The sequence below is a fragment of the Wasmannia auropunctata genome, unplaced genomic scaffold (genome assembly GCF_000956235.1).
Source record: "Wasmannia auropunctata unplaced genomic scaffold, wasmannia.A_1.0 LD336116.1, whole genome shotgun sequence".
NCBI lineage: Eukaryota > Metazoa > Arthropoda > Insecta > Hymenoptera > Formicidae > Wasmannia > Wasmannia auropunctata.
In genome coordinates this window covers 2,880,441-2,896,571 of record NW_012026774.1, presented here as the reverse complement: position 1 = coordinate 2,896,571, position 16,131 = coordinate 2,880,441, and the positions used below count along the sequence as shown (strand labels likewise).

General features: G+C 44.6%; 1 protein-coding gene across 1 annotated transcript; it reads right to left on the bottom strand.

The window, feature by feature from the left end:
* Positions 1–718: 718 nt before the first annotated feature.
* Positions 719–15,315, bottom strand: LOC105448403. Its single transcript, XM_011686930.1, has 5 exons — positions 15,150–15,315; positions 9,958–10,178; positions 3,179–3,425; positions 1,914–2,082; positions 719–1,819 (listed from the first exon to the last, which is right to left on the bottom strand). The coding sequence occupies exons 1-5, from the start codon at positions 15,313–15,315 to the stop codon at positions 1,276–1,278; spliced, it is 1,347 nt and encodes a 448-aa protein (XP_011685232.1). The 3' UTR covers positions 719–1,275.
* Positions 15,316–16,131: the final 816 nt, after the last annotated feature.

Sequence of the window (16,131 nt, the reverse complement as noted above, 5' to 3'; positions counted from 1 at the left end):
TTATTAGGCTTTCGTTTAATTGCCCGATCTCCGCGCGCCGTGTGTGTAACGGCACATCGCGCGGCTATTTCGCGCTGGGCTCTAAAGTGCGAACTACAATGGAGATGCGGACGCGCATAATTGCCTGCCCGGACGTTCCCCTTCCGAGCGATACCGCCGGACTTGCCGAAGAACGCGTTTTCGAGATTCATCTTTCTCTCTCTCTCGAGCCAAGCTAGATTAAAGCATTTCCGCCGTCCGAGACTCTTCCATCTAGTGTTTTTCTCTTCGCGCCGACGATTATTACGTATACGGGTGTCGGAGGTTTATGTCCAGTGTATTCTCAAAGGTGGGAACGTACAAAAATGTCGAATTTTATTGCGTGACGCGATAGCCTGGAAGTGCTGGATTTCGCTTGCGTCGACGTCGGCATAGTAATTACTCCGCGCGGAAAGACCCGGCAACGCTAATTGATATTTCACCGTCAGCGATTCGCGATCGACTATTCGAGATAAATCAGTGAAAGTATTGGAAACTCCCGGATTTCCAAGCACTTCTTTTCCTTTTCCTTTTTTTTTTTCGCCGGTCTTAACTAGCCGTGCGCAATTACAGAGTCAAGCAAAATCTTAGATTCTCGAAGCGGTTAACAGCCGTGTACCGATCGCCAGCGAGAAACGGCGGTCGAGATTGTAGCAACGCGGAAAACGGGAGGAATGAAAATAATTTAATTATATATAAGTTAACTTACACAAGGATTACATTATATACCTCACTACATTATGGTCGACACTACGGTGTTTTTTTTTTCCGATCCTAATATTACATATGGCGCTATCTTTTTAGTTTTACTTCACAAAACAGCCACGTTCTCTCTGTCTCTTGCTCTCTCTTTCTCTCTCTTGCATGAGAAATAAGAAGTTTCAAAAACCGTCTGATTCTAATCTCTTCTATCAAACTCCTCAATTCGGTAGTCTAAGTTAGACATATCTAAGACATTCGCTACTCTCACCGCAAGAGCTACTCAGGTGCAAAGAAATTTACTTTCAAGTACGCGTGTCACGATAGTGATACTCAACCTTCTTCTACTTCCATCCCGCTATTCAATTTTCATCGTACGGCTGTTCTTTGCACCAATTAATACTACACACATACCTATGGCCGACGGTGTACATACGTTCACACTGTATAACGTCCACAGCTGGTGAATCCCGATATAGTTCGTACTTCGTGTAAATACGCCAAAGCAAACGTAGATTTCCTCCAGACGTTCCGCTCTTTGAGTTGAGATCGACATCCTTAGATTTCCTTGTTCACGATGATGCCGCACGGTTGGACCACGCCGATGTTGGGTAATCTCGGCCTTCTGGACGCGGACTTGCCCTCGTCCTTCTTGAGCAGCTCCTCTATCGAGTAGGGATTCTTCTTCTTTTGCGGCTGCGGCGGCTGATTCTCCACCGCCGCTCCCTCGTTCGTCGTCATCGTCGTGCTCGGATTCGTGTTCTTCGCCTCGTGGATCCTGTGCGACGCCGGCGGGTCCCGCTTCGACGTCTCGACGATCGACATCGGGCTCTCCCGCGGATTGTCCGTGTTCGCGGCGTGCGAATTGGGCGTGCCGTGCCTGACGAACGCGCTCCGATCGCTGCCGATTTTCTGGCTGAGCTCCAGGATGATCGGCGTGCTCCGAAAGGACTTGTAGTGGTCCTGCGACTCCACCAGATTCTCGTCCAGGTCGCTCTTGTCCAGCGAATCGTCGCTGCCGGCCGTCGAGCTCGAACTCGACTTCAGCTCCAGCTGACTCTGCGCGCCGTTTTGCTCCGACAAACGTTCGGCATCTAAAGGTCTGGAAAAAATAAAAAATTGCAAACTAATTATAGAAGTGCGTCCGTATGGAATAAGTTATTTTGTATCGTTAAATCAATTCTTGTTGGACTTACGCGAAGGACTGCATTCCATGCTGCAAGTGCAAGGTAGTCGCTTGATAGAGGGACGAGTAGAAGCTTTGATTCCACGACGGTGTGCCGGTGTTGTTAGTGTTCGTGGAAATATGCAACGGCCCTAGAGCACCCGGATAGAATAGCTGATAATCCGTTCTCATGAGTGCATCTGCGGGAGAACAATTGCAACTGTTATTGCTACAGTTTTCACGTTGTTTTGCAGTTGCTTAAAAAAAAATATCTCTTCTTAAAAAAATGCGGGTATTATAGAAACATTGAGGTGTCAAAAACTACGCGGACACGAATTCTTATACTGCATACATGTTGCGTATTGGCCATTATTTTTTATTTGTTGAAAAATAAGCCATCTCATATAGAACTGTCATAATCTTTCTTGATCGTCGAGATTATCAGATATATTTTTACTTTAATTTTTATCCGTTTTAAGTACCGCTAGTTCTTACCTATATTTTTTAATAGTTATTAAAAAGTTATTTTTATTAGCAGATACTGATTGCTCCTATTTATTACGATGTTCGTGTAGCTTCAAATATTTTAATGAGCACACAAAAATTAACTTCTTTCGAGATATTAGAAAGAGAACTGTCACTCGTAAGCGAAATGATTTGAGAGAAAGATGAAGACGAAAGAGAGCCCGGACGCTCGTTTCGTAATTAGCTGCTCAAAGCCGGTAAATTGAACACCGCTTCCAGCATCCAGCGGCACAAATTGCGAGGCAAATTTTCCGTTTCGACTGCAACGGGGGGTTGCGTGTCTGTTGCCCTGCCTGGTCTGCGTGGCTTTTGCTGACGAGTCAATCACGGCAACGGGGTATCTCGAGAGATCTGTCTCCCCCCCTTCCCACCCTCCCTCCCGCTTGTCACGATCATTCTCGCTATTCTTCTCCTTCGGCGCGCTCGCCGTCGCCGTTTTTCGGACATTTATCGTCTTTCTTCTGGAAATAACCGCAAGAGGAAAAAAAAAGAAGAAGAAATCCGTCGCAGCGAAGCGGCGATTCCACGCTAGGGACAGGTGTTTAAGGCGTTATTAGTCTGTAATGGTGCATTCGCAGCAACGCGGTAACGTGTAATGATTCACGAAGCTTCGCAACGAAAATATACGCGTCCGCGTGTTCCTTGATCAGCGCGCTCGAGCTTATTGTCATTTACTATTTAGTTCAGTAGCCGAAAGTCTATGAATGAGCATCGGTGTCCGGTAACGCTAATGAAGAGTTATCTTTGGTATATCAATTGCTGCTTCTTTACCTCTGGCTCCAGCGTTCGACGGGATTTGCGACGTATATCCGCCGGATGCGCCGCTCTCGATGGCAGGGATGTCGGTGTGAAGCCCGCCACCTCGGAGAATACGATTGACCGACGATACGGAGGGTAAGCTCTGGGGATCGCAAGCTCCCTGTCGTGCGAGCTGTTCGCGGATCTCCCAGGCGAACATTGTCGGCTGCTCCTGCTTCATCCGTAAAATCTTTTTCACCACCGTCGGCGTAGCTACTTGCTGCAACATATACAGAATATAAATTAAATACATATGTATAGATTTTAAGGAAATATACAGAGGTAGATATACATTTCATATGTTAAATGCATATCTCACATGTGTATTATTTTTTAATGACAAACTTTTTAATTAATTTAAAATTATTTTTTTCTTAAACGAAAATACCAGAAATCTTCTAAATCTTTGACATTACATATTTCTAATTAGTAATTAAGCATCAAATTTTTAAATGATTTCTCACCTTAAAATAAAATAAAACTTTAAAATTAGTTGTAAAATGTGTAGTTTTATAAACTGTTTATCTCTATAAAACTTAATTCGCAGAAAACTCTTTTTGTCGTTTATAACTCGAAAATTATCAATTCCTCGAATTTTACTAAGAAAAAATTATCTGTAAATTGATCAAAGAATCTAAAAAGTAATGCGCGAGAAGTGAGACATCGCATATAGATTAGTACAAGAAAAAACTGGAAATTCTATAAGACGTCCGGCCGGTGATTCCAGCTTTATCAACGATTTTACGATACAAATACGTTACTTGACATTTGTTGTCGTACAGGTAAAAATTTTTATCAATTTTAGATGCGTTCACCTTCTAAGGATGTTTATCGGTGGCAGGATGTTGTTGTTAATCAGTTTATCTTTTTTTTTTTCGTTAAAGCCGAAACCGCGCGCGCGTTATCTCATCGACAAATTAACACGAACGCGGTCACACCATCGTCGTAGCGGGCCGTGCACGCATATGTCGTTCACAGGTGAAGAGCACGACGGGGTCGTCAATCAGATAGCGCGGGGAGCCCGTCCGGTGCGGTGGGCGAAGGCACCTACCCACTTTATTTCGGTTTAACCCCCGTTTCGCCAAAGAAACGGGTTGTGCGGTCGGTTGGTACCGTCCACCGGACCGGACCGGTGCCGTTGCCTGCCACCGAGGCCCACCATCGGTTTCGCTCCTCCGAAATGGGGGGCGGGGAGGGGGGGGTCCCAGTGGTGCTCAATCTGGCCGCGCGCGGGTCAATTTGACTTGCTAATGAACGGTAATGGCACGCGGATAATTTTATGCTAACGCGATGGAAATGTTATTCCGGCCGTACAGATTTCGAGATCGCCGATCTCTTTGGGGGCGATGGCAGGCGCGACGCGGCGGCGCGAGCGAGACGCACCGAGAGGTCTCGCACGGGTGAGAGATGATCGTCTTCACGGGTCCATGCCCGAGCCCGTGCGGGGGTTCGTACACATATGTGCCGTGTATACACGTATCACCGAGCGGAACGGTATCACCGAACCTGTCGATTACCGGCACCGATCTCATTTCGCGCGAGAAGATCGATGCCTCCGTGCGCCGGGGTAATCTGTGCTCGGTTGCGTGGACCTGATACGATCTTTTTCTCTCTATCTCTCTTTCTCCCTTTTTCTCTTTCGACAAATTGTTTCGAAGAGGAGCAGAATAAATACCGACAACAATCGATACGATCGGCATACAAGCAAACGGTCGTCACGGACTGATGTGCTCGGTAGAGCCAAAAGAAATTACAGGGTCGCCGTAAATGTTCGCGTGATTGCTTGTCCTAATTAATTTCTTTTCAAGAAAAATGTCATTCGCGAGCCATTGATATAATAATAAGTTTCCGTCGTGAGCACAAGTCAAAGACCAATCAATGGCAGAAAGTATCCTCTTATTTCGAGTTTGGATAGTATAACAGGCAGTGAGTTTAAAATTACGTTAAGATACGGAGTTATAATAATACGAAAGTATACAAGATGTCATTACTCGGAATGCAGGTGAAAGCACCACTGGCGGGAACGTTTAGGGGCTAGTGCCTCCGGGGGTAGCGAAGAGTTGGGAGAGGGCCTGCCTAATAGTTTGAGGGGGTTAGGACAAGCATCGCGTGCTCCCGGGAGCATCTCAGATTCTAATCTGACACTTCCGTCGTCGTCGTTGCCACAATTACCCCTGCTGCTCCGACAATATATACGGTGCGTCCTAATGCGGACCCTCGCGTCGCCGTCCGGGCACATCGAAGCGCGGACACGCACGTGAGCATGCGTTGCACGTGTGCACGTACGTGTATGTGTGTATGTATGTGTGCTACCGTCGGAGGAAATTGGCTGGACAGAATGGACATCTGGCACTAAACGTTAGATAACCCGGGCCGTGTATATACGAACAGGTTCACCAACTCGGTAATTATCGCGCGTAAGTTGCGCGCCCCGCTACATGCGCGCCCCGAATGCCCCGAGTGCTCGTGAATGATAAGGCCGACGCCGAGCGTCGACACCTTCCGCCCCATTTTTTTTCCCATGCCACCTACGGACGCGCTAGTGTCGTCGGAAATGAGAGACGATTGATTTGTCCTCAGAAAAGTGAAATAAAAGGCGAAATGGCGAAAATGAAAGGTGAAAATAAAGCGGTTATTTAAGATGATCGATTAATCGTAGTACGCGTATACTCTCTAAAAGTGAATCAGTAAAATTATCACTGATTTTCAGTGTATATCATTTTCCGGTGGCATATAACTTAGAACTGTGAGTACTTTAATGTTCTTTTAGTAAAAATATGAATATATGAATACTGATTCAAACAGTGAATATCACTAAAGGACAGCGAGTTTCACTGTCAAACAGATGTGAGAACTGAAATTCGCTGTCTTTCCCTGATATTCACTGTTTGAATCAGTAGATTATCACTGGAAGGACATTAAAATACTCACTGATTATCATAGTTCTAACAAGTAAACCTCGGGAAACGTCAGACGCCGATTTTTCTCAAATTTTTTACAGATGTTTCTTAGATTTATTTTTGTAAGAAATACAGCTTTAAATAGGTATGTGTAAAGTTGTGTATTTACGTAAACTAAAAAAAATTTATTTTTAATTGAAAAAATAAATTTGAGCTAAAACCAATGACAGATTCTTTCATATTTTGACATAAGAAACATTTGTAAAAAATTTGAGAAAAATCGGTGTCTGACGTTCCCCGAGGTTTACTTGTATTAGTATGCCATTGGAAAATATACCGCAAATGAGTAATTTCCCTGATTCACTTTTAGAAAGTATTAAGTTTATACAAAAGGGTTAAGTTTTAGATGCAGTAAAGTTAGAAAACCGAAACAGAAAAAAAAAATTAAAAAATTGCTCCTTGCATGAATGAAAAAAAAAAGCATACAAGAAATGAAATTGTCCTTCTGAAATTTATCTTCTACTTTATTTGACAGACTGATAAACCTTCTGCCTGTTTATATTTTTCTTATCCGCAGTTTCTAGACAAAATAAATCTTCCATACGCTGTCGATTGAGAACTCTCTCGTTTGAAGCGCGACCTCGTGTGCGCGTCGTATGGGGAACGACGCGCGATTCGTTCCCATTTGTCGCGGTGTTTCAAGCGCTGTTAAATCATGCATCGGGAAAATAAATACATGTCCATGCGCCAAGGGGACGGTCAGATACGCGGGTATTTCCGCCGAGCGAGATCTTAATTGCCAGATAAACGGGGAAAAACGTCCGATCGTCGAGCGTGAACCGTACGCGGAGAAAATGAATGTGTCTCGCCGGGGTCGAAGCCGTGACAATAATCATTTCCAGAGTGGGGAAGGAGCGGGAATTCGCTCAACGGTTTCGAGAAAGCCGCGAGATCGCTATCGAGTTACCGGGGGTAAAGAGGGCTAAAGCGTCACGACGCCGCGGGGCACTTTGTCGTGATGTTACCCAGTTGTTATGCGAGAGAGAAGGAAACTTTGGACGCGCGTTGCGCGTATACGTACGTGGAGAACGGGGCGGATCGCGGCGGATTTTTTTTTCCCTGACGTTCCACTTTATTATCCGCGGCTTCGACGCGGCCTGTGCATTTTTCATGAGACAATTTTCTCTGTCGTGCCGCCGCCGGGCCTATTATCCGACGCGTATCACATTGACGCGCGCACGCGTGCGTATGACAGACAGAAAGAGGAAGAGAGAGAGAGAGAGAGAGAGAGAGAGAGAGAGAGAGAGAGAGAGGTAGCAGAGAAAGTACGTGGGACATGCCTCGAAAATGTTACGTACCACATTTGAGTACACGTGTAGATTCGCCGATAGTTGGTCGATTAATTTTGCGAGATCGCACGCTAAATTGCATCGCACGATGCTTGCAGCGAGAGAGAGAGAGAGAGAGAGAGATAGAGAGAGAGAGAGAGAGAGAGAGACAGAGGAGAGGGGAGGGGGAGAGACGGGAGAGACTGGGATCGCAGCGCATCGCTGAAATTAATCTTTCACTCCCGAGAGCGCGAATTTAATTAAACACAGGCTATTGGGTCTTACTGCAAATATGCGCAGTCGCCCGAGGTCGGGCGATTGATATGAAACACCTGAGAGGCACGCACTTTGCACCAAATTTGCGCGCGAGAAGATCATCTGTGTCCGAAGGGCAATATGTATCGTGGGATACACGCGCGCGCATGGGAGGGCGCGGAAAGTCGTAATAACAGACTTAAAATGGAGAGCAACGTTATCTCGACCGAGAGCGTCGTTCATCTTTCGTTACTCAGCAGGAAAATCGGAGCGTTCTCCATCGATGATGGAAATCGACGTGAGGAAGAGGGGGAGGAACCGGGGAGGCGGTTAAATGCCGGTTCTCCCGAGGGAGCCCCGACGAGTTAATACTGCCAGGCAATCAAAGGGTTTACCTAGTAGCCATTATTTAATTATCGGCGTAATTTTAAATCGCTGTAAAAGCCACTTACAGACAGGGGATAGTGACGAGCCGCCGACTCGGTGTGTTATCTAACGATCTCCTCCGAGAGAGGAGATCTTTTGTGCGCACGACGGTGGGCGGGCAAGGATACGTTGCGCGTGCAAGGCGAGCGACTTGATCCTTTTCGTGCATGCTCGCATCTCCCTCGAGGGAAGAGGAGGAAGAGAAGGAGGAGGAGAAGAAGGGAGGCTCGTATGTCTTCCTAATTTCCCACCCAAATTACCCAAAGGTATTGCCGTTTACTTGTCGTAAAGAGGAAAAGAAGAAGCAAAGAGAATTCTGTGTCTCGGCTGATCGCGTATTAGATCGCGGTTAAAAAAGACTTTAGGACCAAGCCGTATTAAGCGCGCAACCATTATTCCGCCACGACTATTTTGACATACGTGAAATAAAACGAACGCCGGTAATGGCAGATGATGACTATCGTTTACATGCGCACGTAATCGGTCCCCTCCCTCCCCGTGTTATAGACGGAATTTAAATGTCCTCTTCAGAATTCTAAAGGCCACCTCTCTTTCTCTCTCTCTCTCTCTCCCTCTCTCTCCGTCTGTTCCGTTCTTGTGTGCTTCTCTTTCGTCGGCGTACCAAACCTTCGGCTCGCAACTTGAGGAAGGTCGACGCACGCCGACGCGCGGCGTTATTAAAATAAATTCATTAAGCGCAGAGTATAACAGTCCGCGGTCGGCGCATCGTAAGAAATTCCCAGTGCATATACGCACCGTGCAATTATATTGTCATTAGCGGCGTGTGCAATGTGCGCGATACCGCGAGTGCACGCACCGTCGATGTGCTGCAGCTTCGCGATGCACGCCCGGGGGGCGCGAAATGGCGTGGCCCGAGCCGACCAGACGCGGAGTATTACCGTGCGGTAAAAAAAACTGCGTTTCGTCGTTAAACTTCACGACGAGCGCGATTACGATCGAAAACGATAGAAACGTCGACGTGCGTCCTGCGATTTCGCGAGATCGATTTCGATTACCTGCAGGTGTAATTTCCATTCGCGACGCGTCGCGACAAGAGGAGGCGGCGGCGGCGGCGGCGGTTTTCACTTCAATCTCACCGATCGACCGACGGATCGATTAATTTATTATCGAGCGACGCCGGGGCGCATCGCGTGATGTCAGCAAAAGAAAACCGTGCAAAGCCATGAAATTATGCAAATGCTGATTACGCGCACCGCAAGGTGTTTGGATAATTGCACGCACACGGTCAAAAAAACGCAGCCCTTACTTAAAATCACATCAGGATTTTGCTCCGTACGCGCAGGGGAAGGACTGACTCTCATCAGAGCCACTGCCCGCGAACGCACGCTGATGCGCGATCGCTCGTTTTCACGTGTTTTTGCGAAGGCAACCGGACATTAATCTTTTCCTGAACTCGCACTCTTACTCGCGCATTTTATGCCAAATGTCTCTGTGATTCTTATTCTCAAACAACTTTCATTCTGCTAGCGATTAAATTTTCTTCGAGGAAATATTCGCAAGTTTTTTAAACTCGAATTCATTAAAATATATCTTGGACTTTCTGAATACATTTTAATTATTCCACACTATTACGTAATATTTAAGTTACTATAATAAACCATAAAAAACAATTAAGAGAGGTTTTGAGATATTTCATACTTTATTCTAACATATTTTTACATAAAATATGAATTATTTTTATACACGCATTGGCAATAATGACAATAAAACGAATCGATAGGCGATGTAAAAAAAATAACATAATCGCAGTTTAAGGAGGTATGCGGTTGTAACATATATAGATGTTCTTCTAAAAATTGCGGACTCTCAGATCAGGCCTTACCTTCGTCTTGCTTCCGCCGATGCTGCCGGGTCGGATGCTTCCCGTCTCGTAGAATCTCGTGAGTATCTTGGAGACGCAGCCATGAGAGACGAGTAGCTGTCGTGAGATATCGCATGGCCTGACACCGACCATGGCGAGTTGCACGATTCTCTGGCGCACGCAGTCCGGCAGCGGCCTGCCGTTCACAAAGACGCCGCCTAATTGATTCACCCCGGCTTGCCCTGTAGGAAGAGTAGTCAGTCAGTCAGTCGCGTTATTGTGTTAATAGGGCGACATAACGATGGCGCGCGATAAGCCGGTCCGAAGTCGCCGGGCGGCGGCGGCGCGGCGGCGAGTCAAGATTTCGCGTCGATGGAACGGCAAAAGGTGTTTATCGATTCGAGAGGAGGACAGTCGGAAATCTGCAGCTAATAATGCTCTCGCGGTCGTCCGAGAAGGTCGGCAGGTGCATTTCTCTGACGTGCGGTCCTGGCTGGGCCCTCTAATGACATTGTTACGACGAATATCACGGAAAGAACCTTCTCTCCCTCCCTCCCTCCCTCCTTTCCTGCCTGCCTCTCCGTCCGGCATAGACGTGTTATTATTTTCAGTAATATTAGGAAGATCGTGCGTAGCGCTTGCAGCGAAATCCCGCGACGTATTTACTACTCCCGAAGGTCGTTTGCAATTAACGTAGAATCAGGTAATTAGTTCGCCGGTTTTATACAACAAAGATATTAAGTGTTCGTTAAAACGGTGTGCCACCGTCTATTGTTTCGACACTCGCGGAAGACATCTTCCACGAAATATTAAATTCATTTCGTGTGAAGAAACGTAAAGTACTTCCTGTTTATGCGCAATATCGTCATTTCTCGTTTCTCTCGCTAAAGTTCATCCAGAACTTCGAATTCTAAATTCTAAATATGTAATTAGATGATGTTTCATTATATGAAACGACTTCCTGTTCAATAAAAGTTGACGATTTAAAAAATGTCGTATGTTAAAATCGTAGTTTCGGGGACTGATAAAAATTAACATAATTCGAAGATTCGGAATGAAGTTCAGGCCCATCGATGAAGCGTAAAAGTTAATTGGAATGAAACGTTAAGACGAGAGACCCCGCAAGTGGTCGTTTTAGAAACCATTTCGTTCTTTTTTCCCCTCTTCTTAATGACATTCATAAAACGTGTAATCGCGTAATTTTCATATTTAGCAGCGCGCGAGTGCGAAAAGCACAATGTGTCCCGCGGACTTTAAATCACGGCGTTACGGACAAGTTATTTACGCATTGAATGCGCGACACGTCGTATAATCAACGCAGCACACACTTGTCGAAAATTTTATAAAACCGATATTATTCCCCTCGCGGTGGTGTCGTAAAACCAGTAATGACCGTCTCGTCGCGCGCGAATAAAAACGCCAATTGATCACCAATTTTATGTTCCGCCGTTCGAAAATGAACGCTCAAACGATCCACGGTGCGCATTAACGCGTCGAATAAAATCTGAATTATACGCGATAGTTTTCCGTGTGTTTTCTCGTTACACGAAACGTTAGACGTTCGATTAGAAGGATTGTGGAACATTGTATTGAAATCGCGCCGTAAATTTCTTCGATCGACTTGTTTGACGCGCGAAGGAATCCTCAATTTTCGAATCGTCTGGGTGAGTTTTTCGAGACGACGATCAGTTATAACGGCATAATTATTACACGCGGCTCGGAATTTCATGGGAATCTCTCGTCGTTTAATATTCAGCTCGCTATTCCTAAGTCGAGCTCTAGCCTTAAAAGTCCGCACCGTCCAACAACTTTCGGCAGCGTGAAATTCGGATTCCAAGAAAAAAAAAGCGCTCTCGCGTGTCTTAATTAATCTGCCGCCACGCTAAAGAATGACCACGTGAAAAGTATATATGACACATTTTCGTAATTACAATTAGATTTTAATAACGTAACTCCATCGCGATATCAGTTAGAAATCTTTGGTCGTAATGATATTGTTGCAATACAGGGCGAAGGAGGGAGGGGAGTCTTAAGGATGTGTGAGCAATCTGGCCCGGTTCTGCGGTTCTGCATCGATGCGCCGCCGGTGGAGATAATCGTCGGCTATATATAAGTTTAACGAATAATAACTTGCCGCGTAATGAGAATAATCGGTTTTATTCCCCGGCGATCATTATCGACGTAACCGGAGCCGAGAAAGAGAGAGAGAGAGAGAGAGGGGGGGGAGGGGGCTTCTTACACAGAAGCGGCGTTACTAACGACGGCTTCTCCCTCGTGAAAGAAAATATGTATAGAAGGGCAAAAAAGACCAAAAGCATAAATGCCATGGGCGACTTATATAAATCGAAGCCACGCGCCTTCACGTAGACGCGTCCGGATGCACGGGCGAGCCGCGAGTACCAGGACGATCGCTAATTATTATCCGCGCCGACTAATTATGTCATTACCACGATCACTGGACGCCGACAGACCTCCGAACCAGCTTGAGAAATAACGATCTCTCCCCCGAGCGGCCGCCGCGCGCGTATTCGGGCCAAAGAAAAGGTTTTCGTCAATCATTTCCACCGGCATTTACTCTCGGATTCCACGAATCCGAGCTTTATTTGGCGTTTTACGGGCTAATTGACGGGACGATCGCGAGATCGCTGACCGTGATTCTCCGTATTTCCCCGAAACGAGCTTCCACGCTCTGTGGAAGCAAATGATCAGCGCGATTATACTCGCGATGTCGAGTTGTTTTTTTAATGTGCCACCGAGATTTTATATCTCGGGATAATTCCTAATAATTTCCCTTCCTAATAGATTACATGCATGCAGTATACATGTACATATACGAGTTTTAAATTGGGAGATAAAAATCGTCTTCCAATTAATGCGCCCATTAGCCGTTTATTCGTGTAAGCGCAATCTGCGAAAGAGCCATTACATGTCCCGCGGCCGAAAATTACGAAACGCTCCTACAATTTCACGACGACGTCCTCCGCGAGAGCGGAGAGGAACGGACGGACGTGACGCTCGCAGCGGCGGCGGCGGCGTATAGCACGAAGTGGGAATTGCTGATAATGACCACCGGTCGAAGGCGTGACGGATTGTCCTTATTGGATAATTTAAGGGTCTTTCGATTGGTGACAGGGACACACAGCCGGGTAAGACTCATTTTCGGAGAAATTACTTTTCGGAGAAATTACTTCCGGGGAATGCGCGTCTCGCGTGTTCGCATGTGTCTTATTCATTAGCGGCTATACCGAGTATACTCGCACATGTACTCTCGATTCATCGCCGCGAGCGAGATAGAATTTTTCTCATAAAAAGAATAATTAAATAAATAAAGATCGGATCTCTTTGTTTAAACGCGAATTGACAATGAACGTGAACCCTTCGACTTTGAGCTTTACGCATATACCGCTAAATTAATGTTCGTTCTCAAACCATTTTCATATAATTGATTAATTATTTATCCCTTAATGTGCCCTTCATTCGTTCTGCCGGGGGGCACACCAATCTCTGTGACGCGATTGCATGCACCACGAAAATTATACACGCTACGGCATTTCGGGCAACGGGAGACGGACGGCGACGCGCAAGCGGACGGACACACAGCGGGCCAAATTATTATTACGGCAAAAACCGGCCGAAATGGCGTCTTTATCTAACTGCAAATCTGCCGGTGGATCCGCGAAATAATGGAACCGCGCGGTAACGGCCGCGCCGCGCCGCGCGCGCATCATAAATAGCACGCGGGACCACTCGTTTACCTGAGACAAAAAGCGCACGCACGGAAATCGGAATACCGGAAACGCGCGATCTGCTGCAAAGGGGCCAAAGCGAAGAGCGGCGAACCAGGATGGAAATTGGTTAAAAAAAAAGTCGCTCTCGGAAATACGTTATAGGCTGCTATACGTACGAACGTAGTCGCGGTCGAAATTACTGTTATCTCTGATAACGGCATCGGATGTTAATAAAGACGCGTTTGCAATAATTAAAGGCGCGATAAACCGCACGCTTCTCTCGTATAAACGCGGGTCGGATGTGCGGACGATCTAGTTTATTAAATAGATGCTATACGCTACATTAAATGCGCAGTTTTTCCACCGTGATGAGTACTTTAAGTGCACTTTCCGTTCGCGGAACAACCATTAGATTTTTTTTCAAATTATCTTGTTTTCTTCTTAATTATTGCCAGGAAAGTTGCAATTTATTTACGTCAGCAAATGTTTATAAATTTTAGTTTCAAATTTTATGATTTTATATTTGGAATTTGAAATTTGGATTTTTTTATTTTAGATTTTTTTTAAATATTGCCACTGCAAAATATTTAATAGTCATGTTTTCTAAAATATCAATTAATTTACTAGATCTTGATTAAATCTTTAATCAATACTGCAAAAATCCTGTCAATTTAGATTAAAAAGATTTTATTAAATAAAACTGAAACTAATATATATATATATATATATATATATATATATATATATATATGTGTTTCCATAAATTTGTTGTAGCAAAAGAATTAAATTTTTTTTCGCCGTATTAATACGTTTTAACCTTGACTTTTGACCCATTGTCGACTGAAGATATAGGCAGCTTGTTAAGCTACATTAATTACGACGAAATAAAAGTATGGAATTTCTTGTTATCTAATCGTGCACGCCATAAATTTCATTACGATTAAAAGAATTAATTTTAGTATTACATTATTATTGTTTGATAAAGTAATTAAAAATTAAGAATATATTTATGTTATGCTTCAAAAATATTTAAAAATTATTTAAAAGTTATTTTTGAAATATAAATACTAATATTCTTCCAAAAGAAATATAAAATATTTAAGAATCGTATGAATCTACTTTATATGATGATTCTCTTCTATCTTTTTCTTTCTCTTTTCTGTTTTTGTTATATTAAAAAAAATTTATAGAATATTTATAACGATTGATTGACCAATTTTCAAAGTAATTACATATACTAGAGATTACAATTTTATTTAGGATATCAATATTTTTAATCTCCTCTTATGTTTCCGCTTATATTTTCTCAACAGAGTGCAAATTGTCAAATTACGAGCGCAAGGTCCTTTCGCGAGTGCATAAAGGGATATCTCTCAAGATATATAATACTGGCTCAGCTTAGAATTAGCCGGCTAATGCAATCGCCAACAACGATCGCTATCGCACCGGCCATTTAGGCCCTAACCAAACTCTACACCTGCCTACCTGTAATCACGATCCGCGCCCATGCTAACAGATTTTTTTCTCTCTGAGCGAGAGCGAGAGCAACACGTCGTACCGGGGAATCGCAATGCGCCGATTCGAAATCGATGCCGAATCGGCGCGGATCGGTCACCGGTTTAGCTCGCTCGCGCGCTATCGGCCCCGTCATCATCTGTCTTAAAAGGAACACATGCGGGAGATAGCCTTAAATGGAAGTATATCAAGATGGTTAACCACGGCGGCTGTTATTAAGCGTTTATCGCTCCAATGATTATCCGCGACTTGGATGTTGCAGATAATTAAGAGGTAACATATGTAACATGAGCTCGCTGATAATTAAAAGGTAACATTGAATCTGCGAAGCGCGCATTACGAACCACGATAGTTATCGCCCGACCAAATATAGCCAGCATAATCTTGTAAATAATTTTTATTCGATGCAATAACGAACTTGAAAATTATCCACGTTATAGTTAGTTTCACATTTCCACATCGAAAATTTTCTACGATTTCGCTAAATCATTTCGATACGTTGACCGTGTAATTTGCGTAATGTTTTGCTTCGCGGCGACGTGATTTAGGAAAGCTGCTAATGACTGTCAGCAAAACATTACGCAAATTATATGATCAACAAAGATTATGCATTAGCGAAGTTAATCAATATTAATAATTCCCGAAAGGCCGCACGAAAAACCGGAACGGGGAATACTTTCTCTAATTTCGACGACTTCTCTTCGCCGGTGTGCCTCGCCGGAAGAGCGAAAGATTGATCGCTCGATCGGGCATCCGGGCAGGATTCTTTACACGGGCAGAGCAGCGTAGCGAGGAGGGAAACAGAGAGGAGAGGCGGTGGATTATAATTATACTCGTTTAATAATAGGCCTATAGATGTCGGCGTTCGATCCGCGGTATAAAATTCTTCGTTAATTACTGTCAAACTGCCTTTCAAAGCGTAATTTAGCCTTGAGCCGGCCGGGCTTGAGAA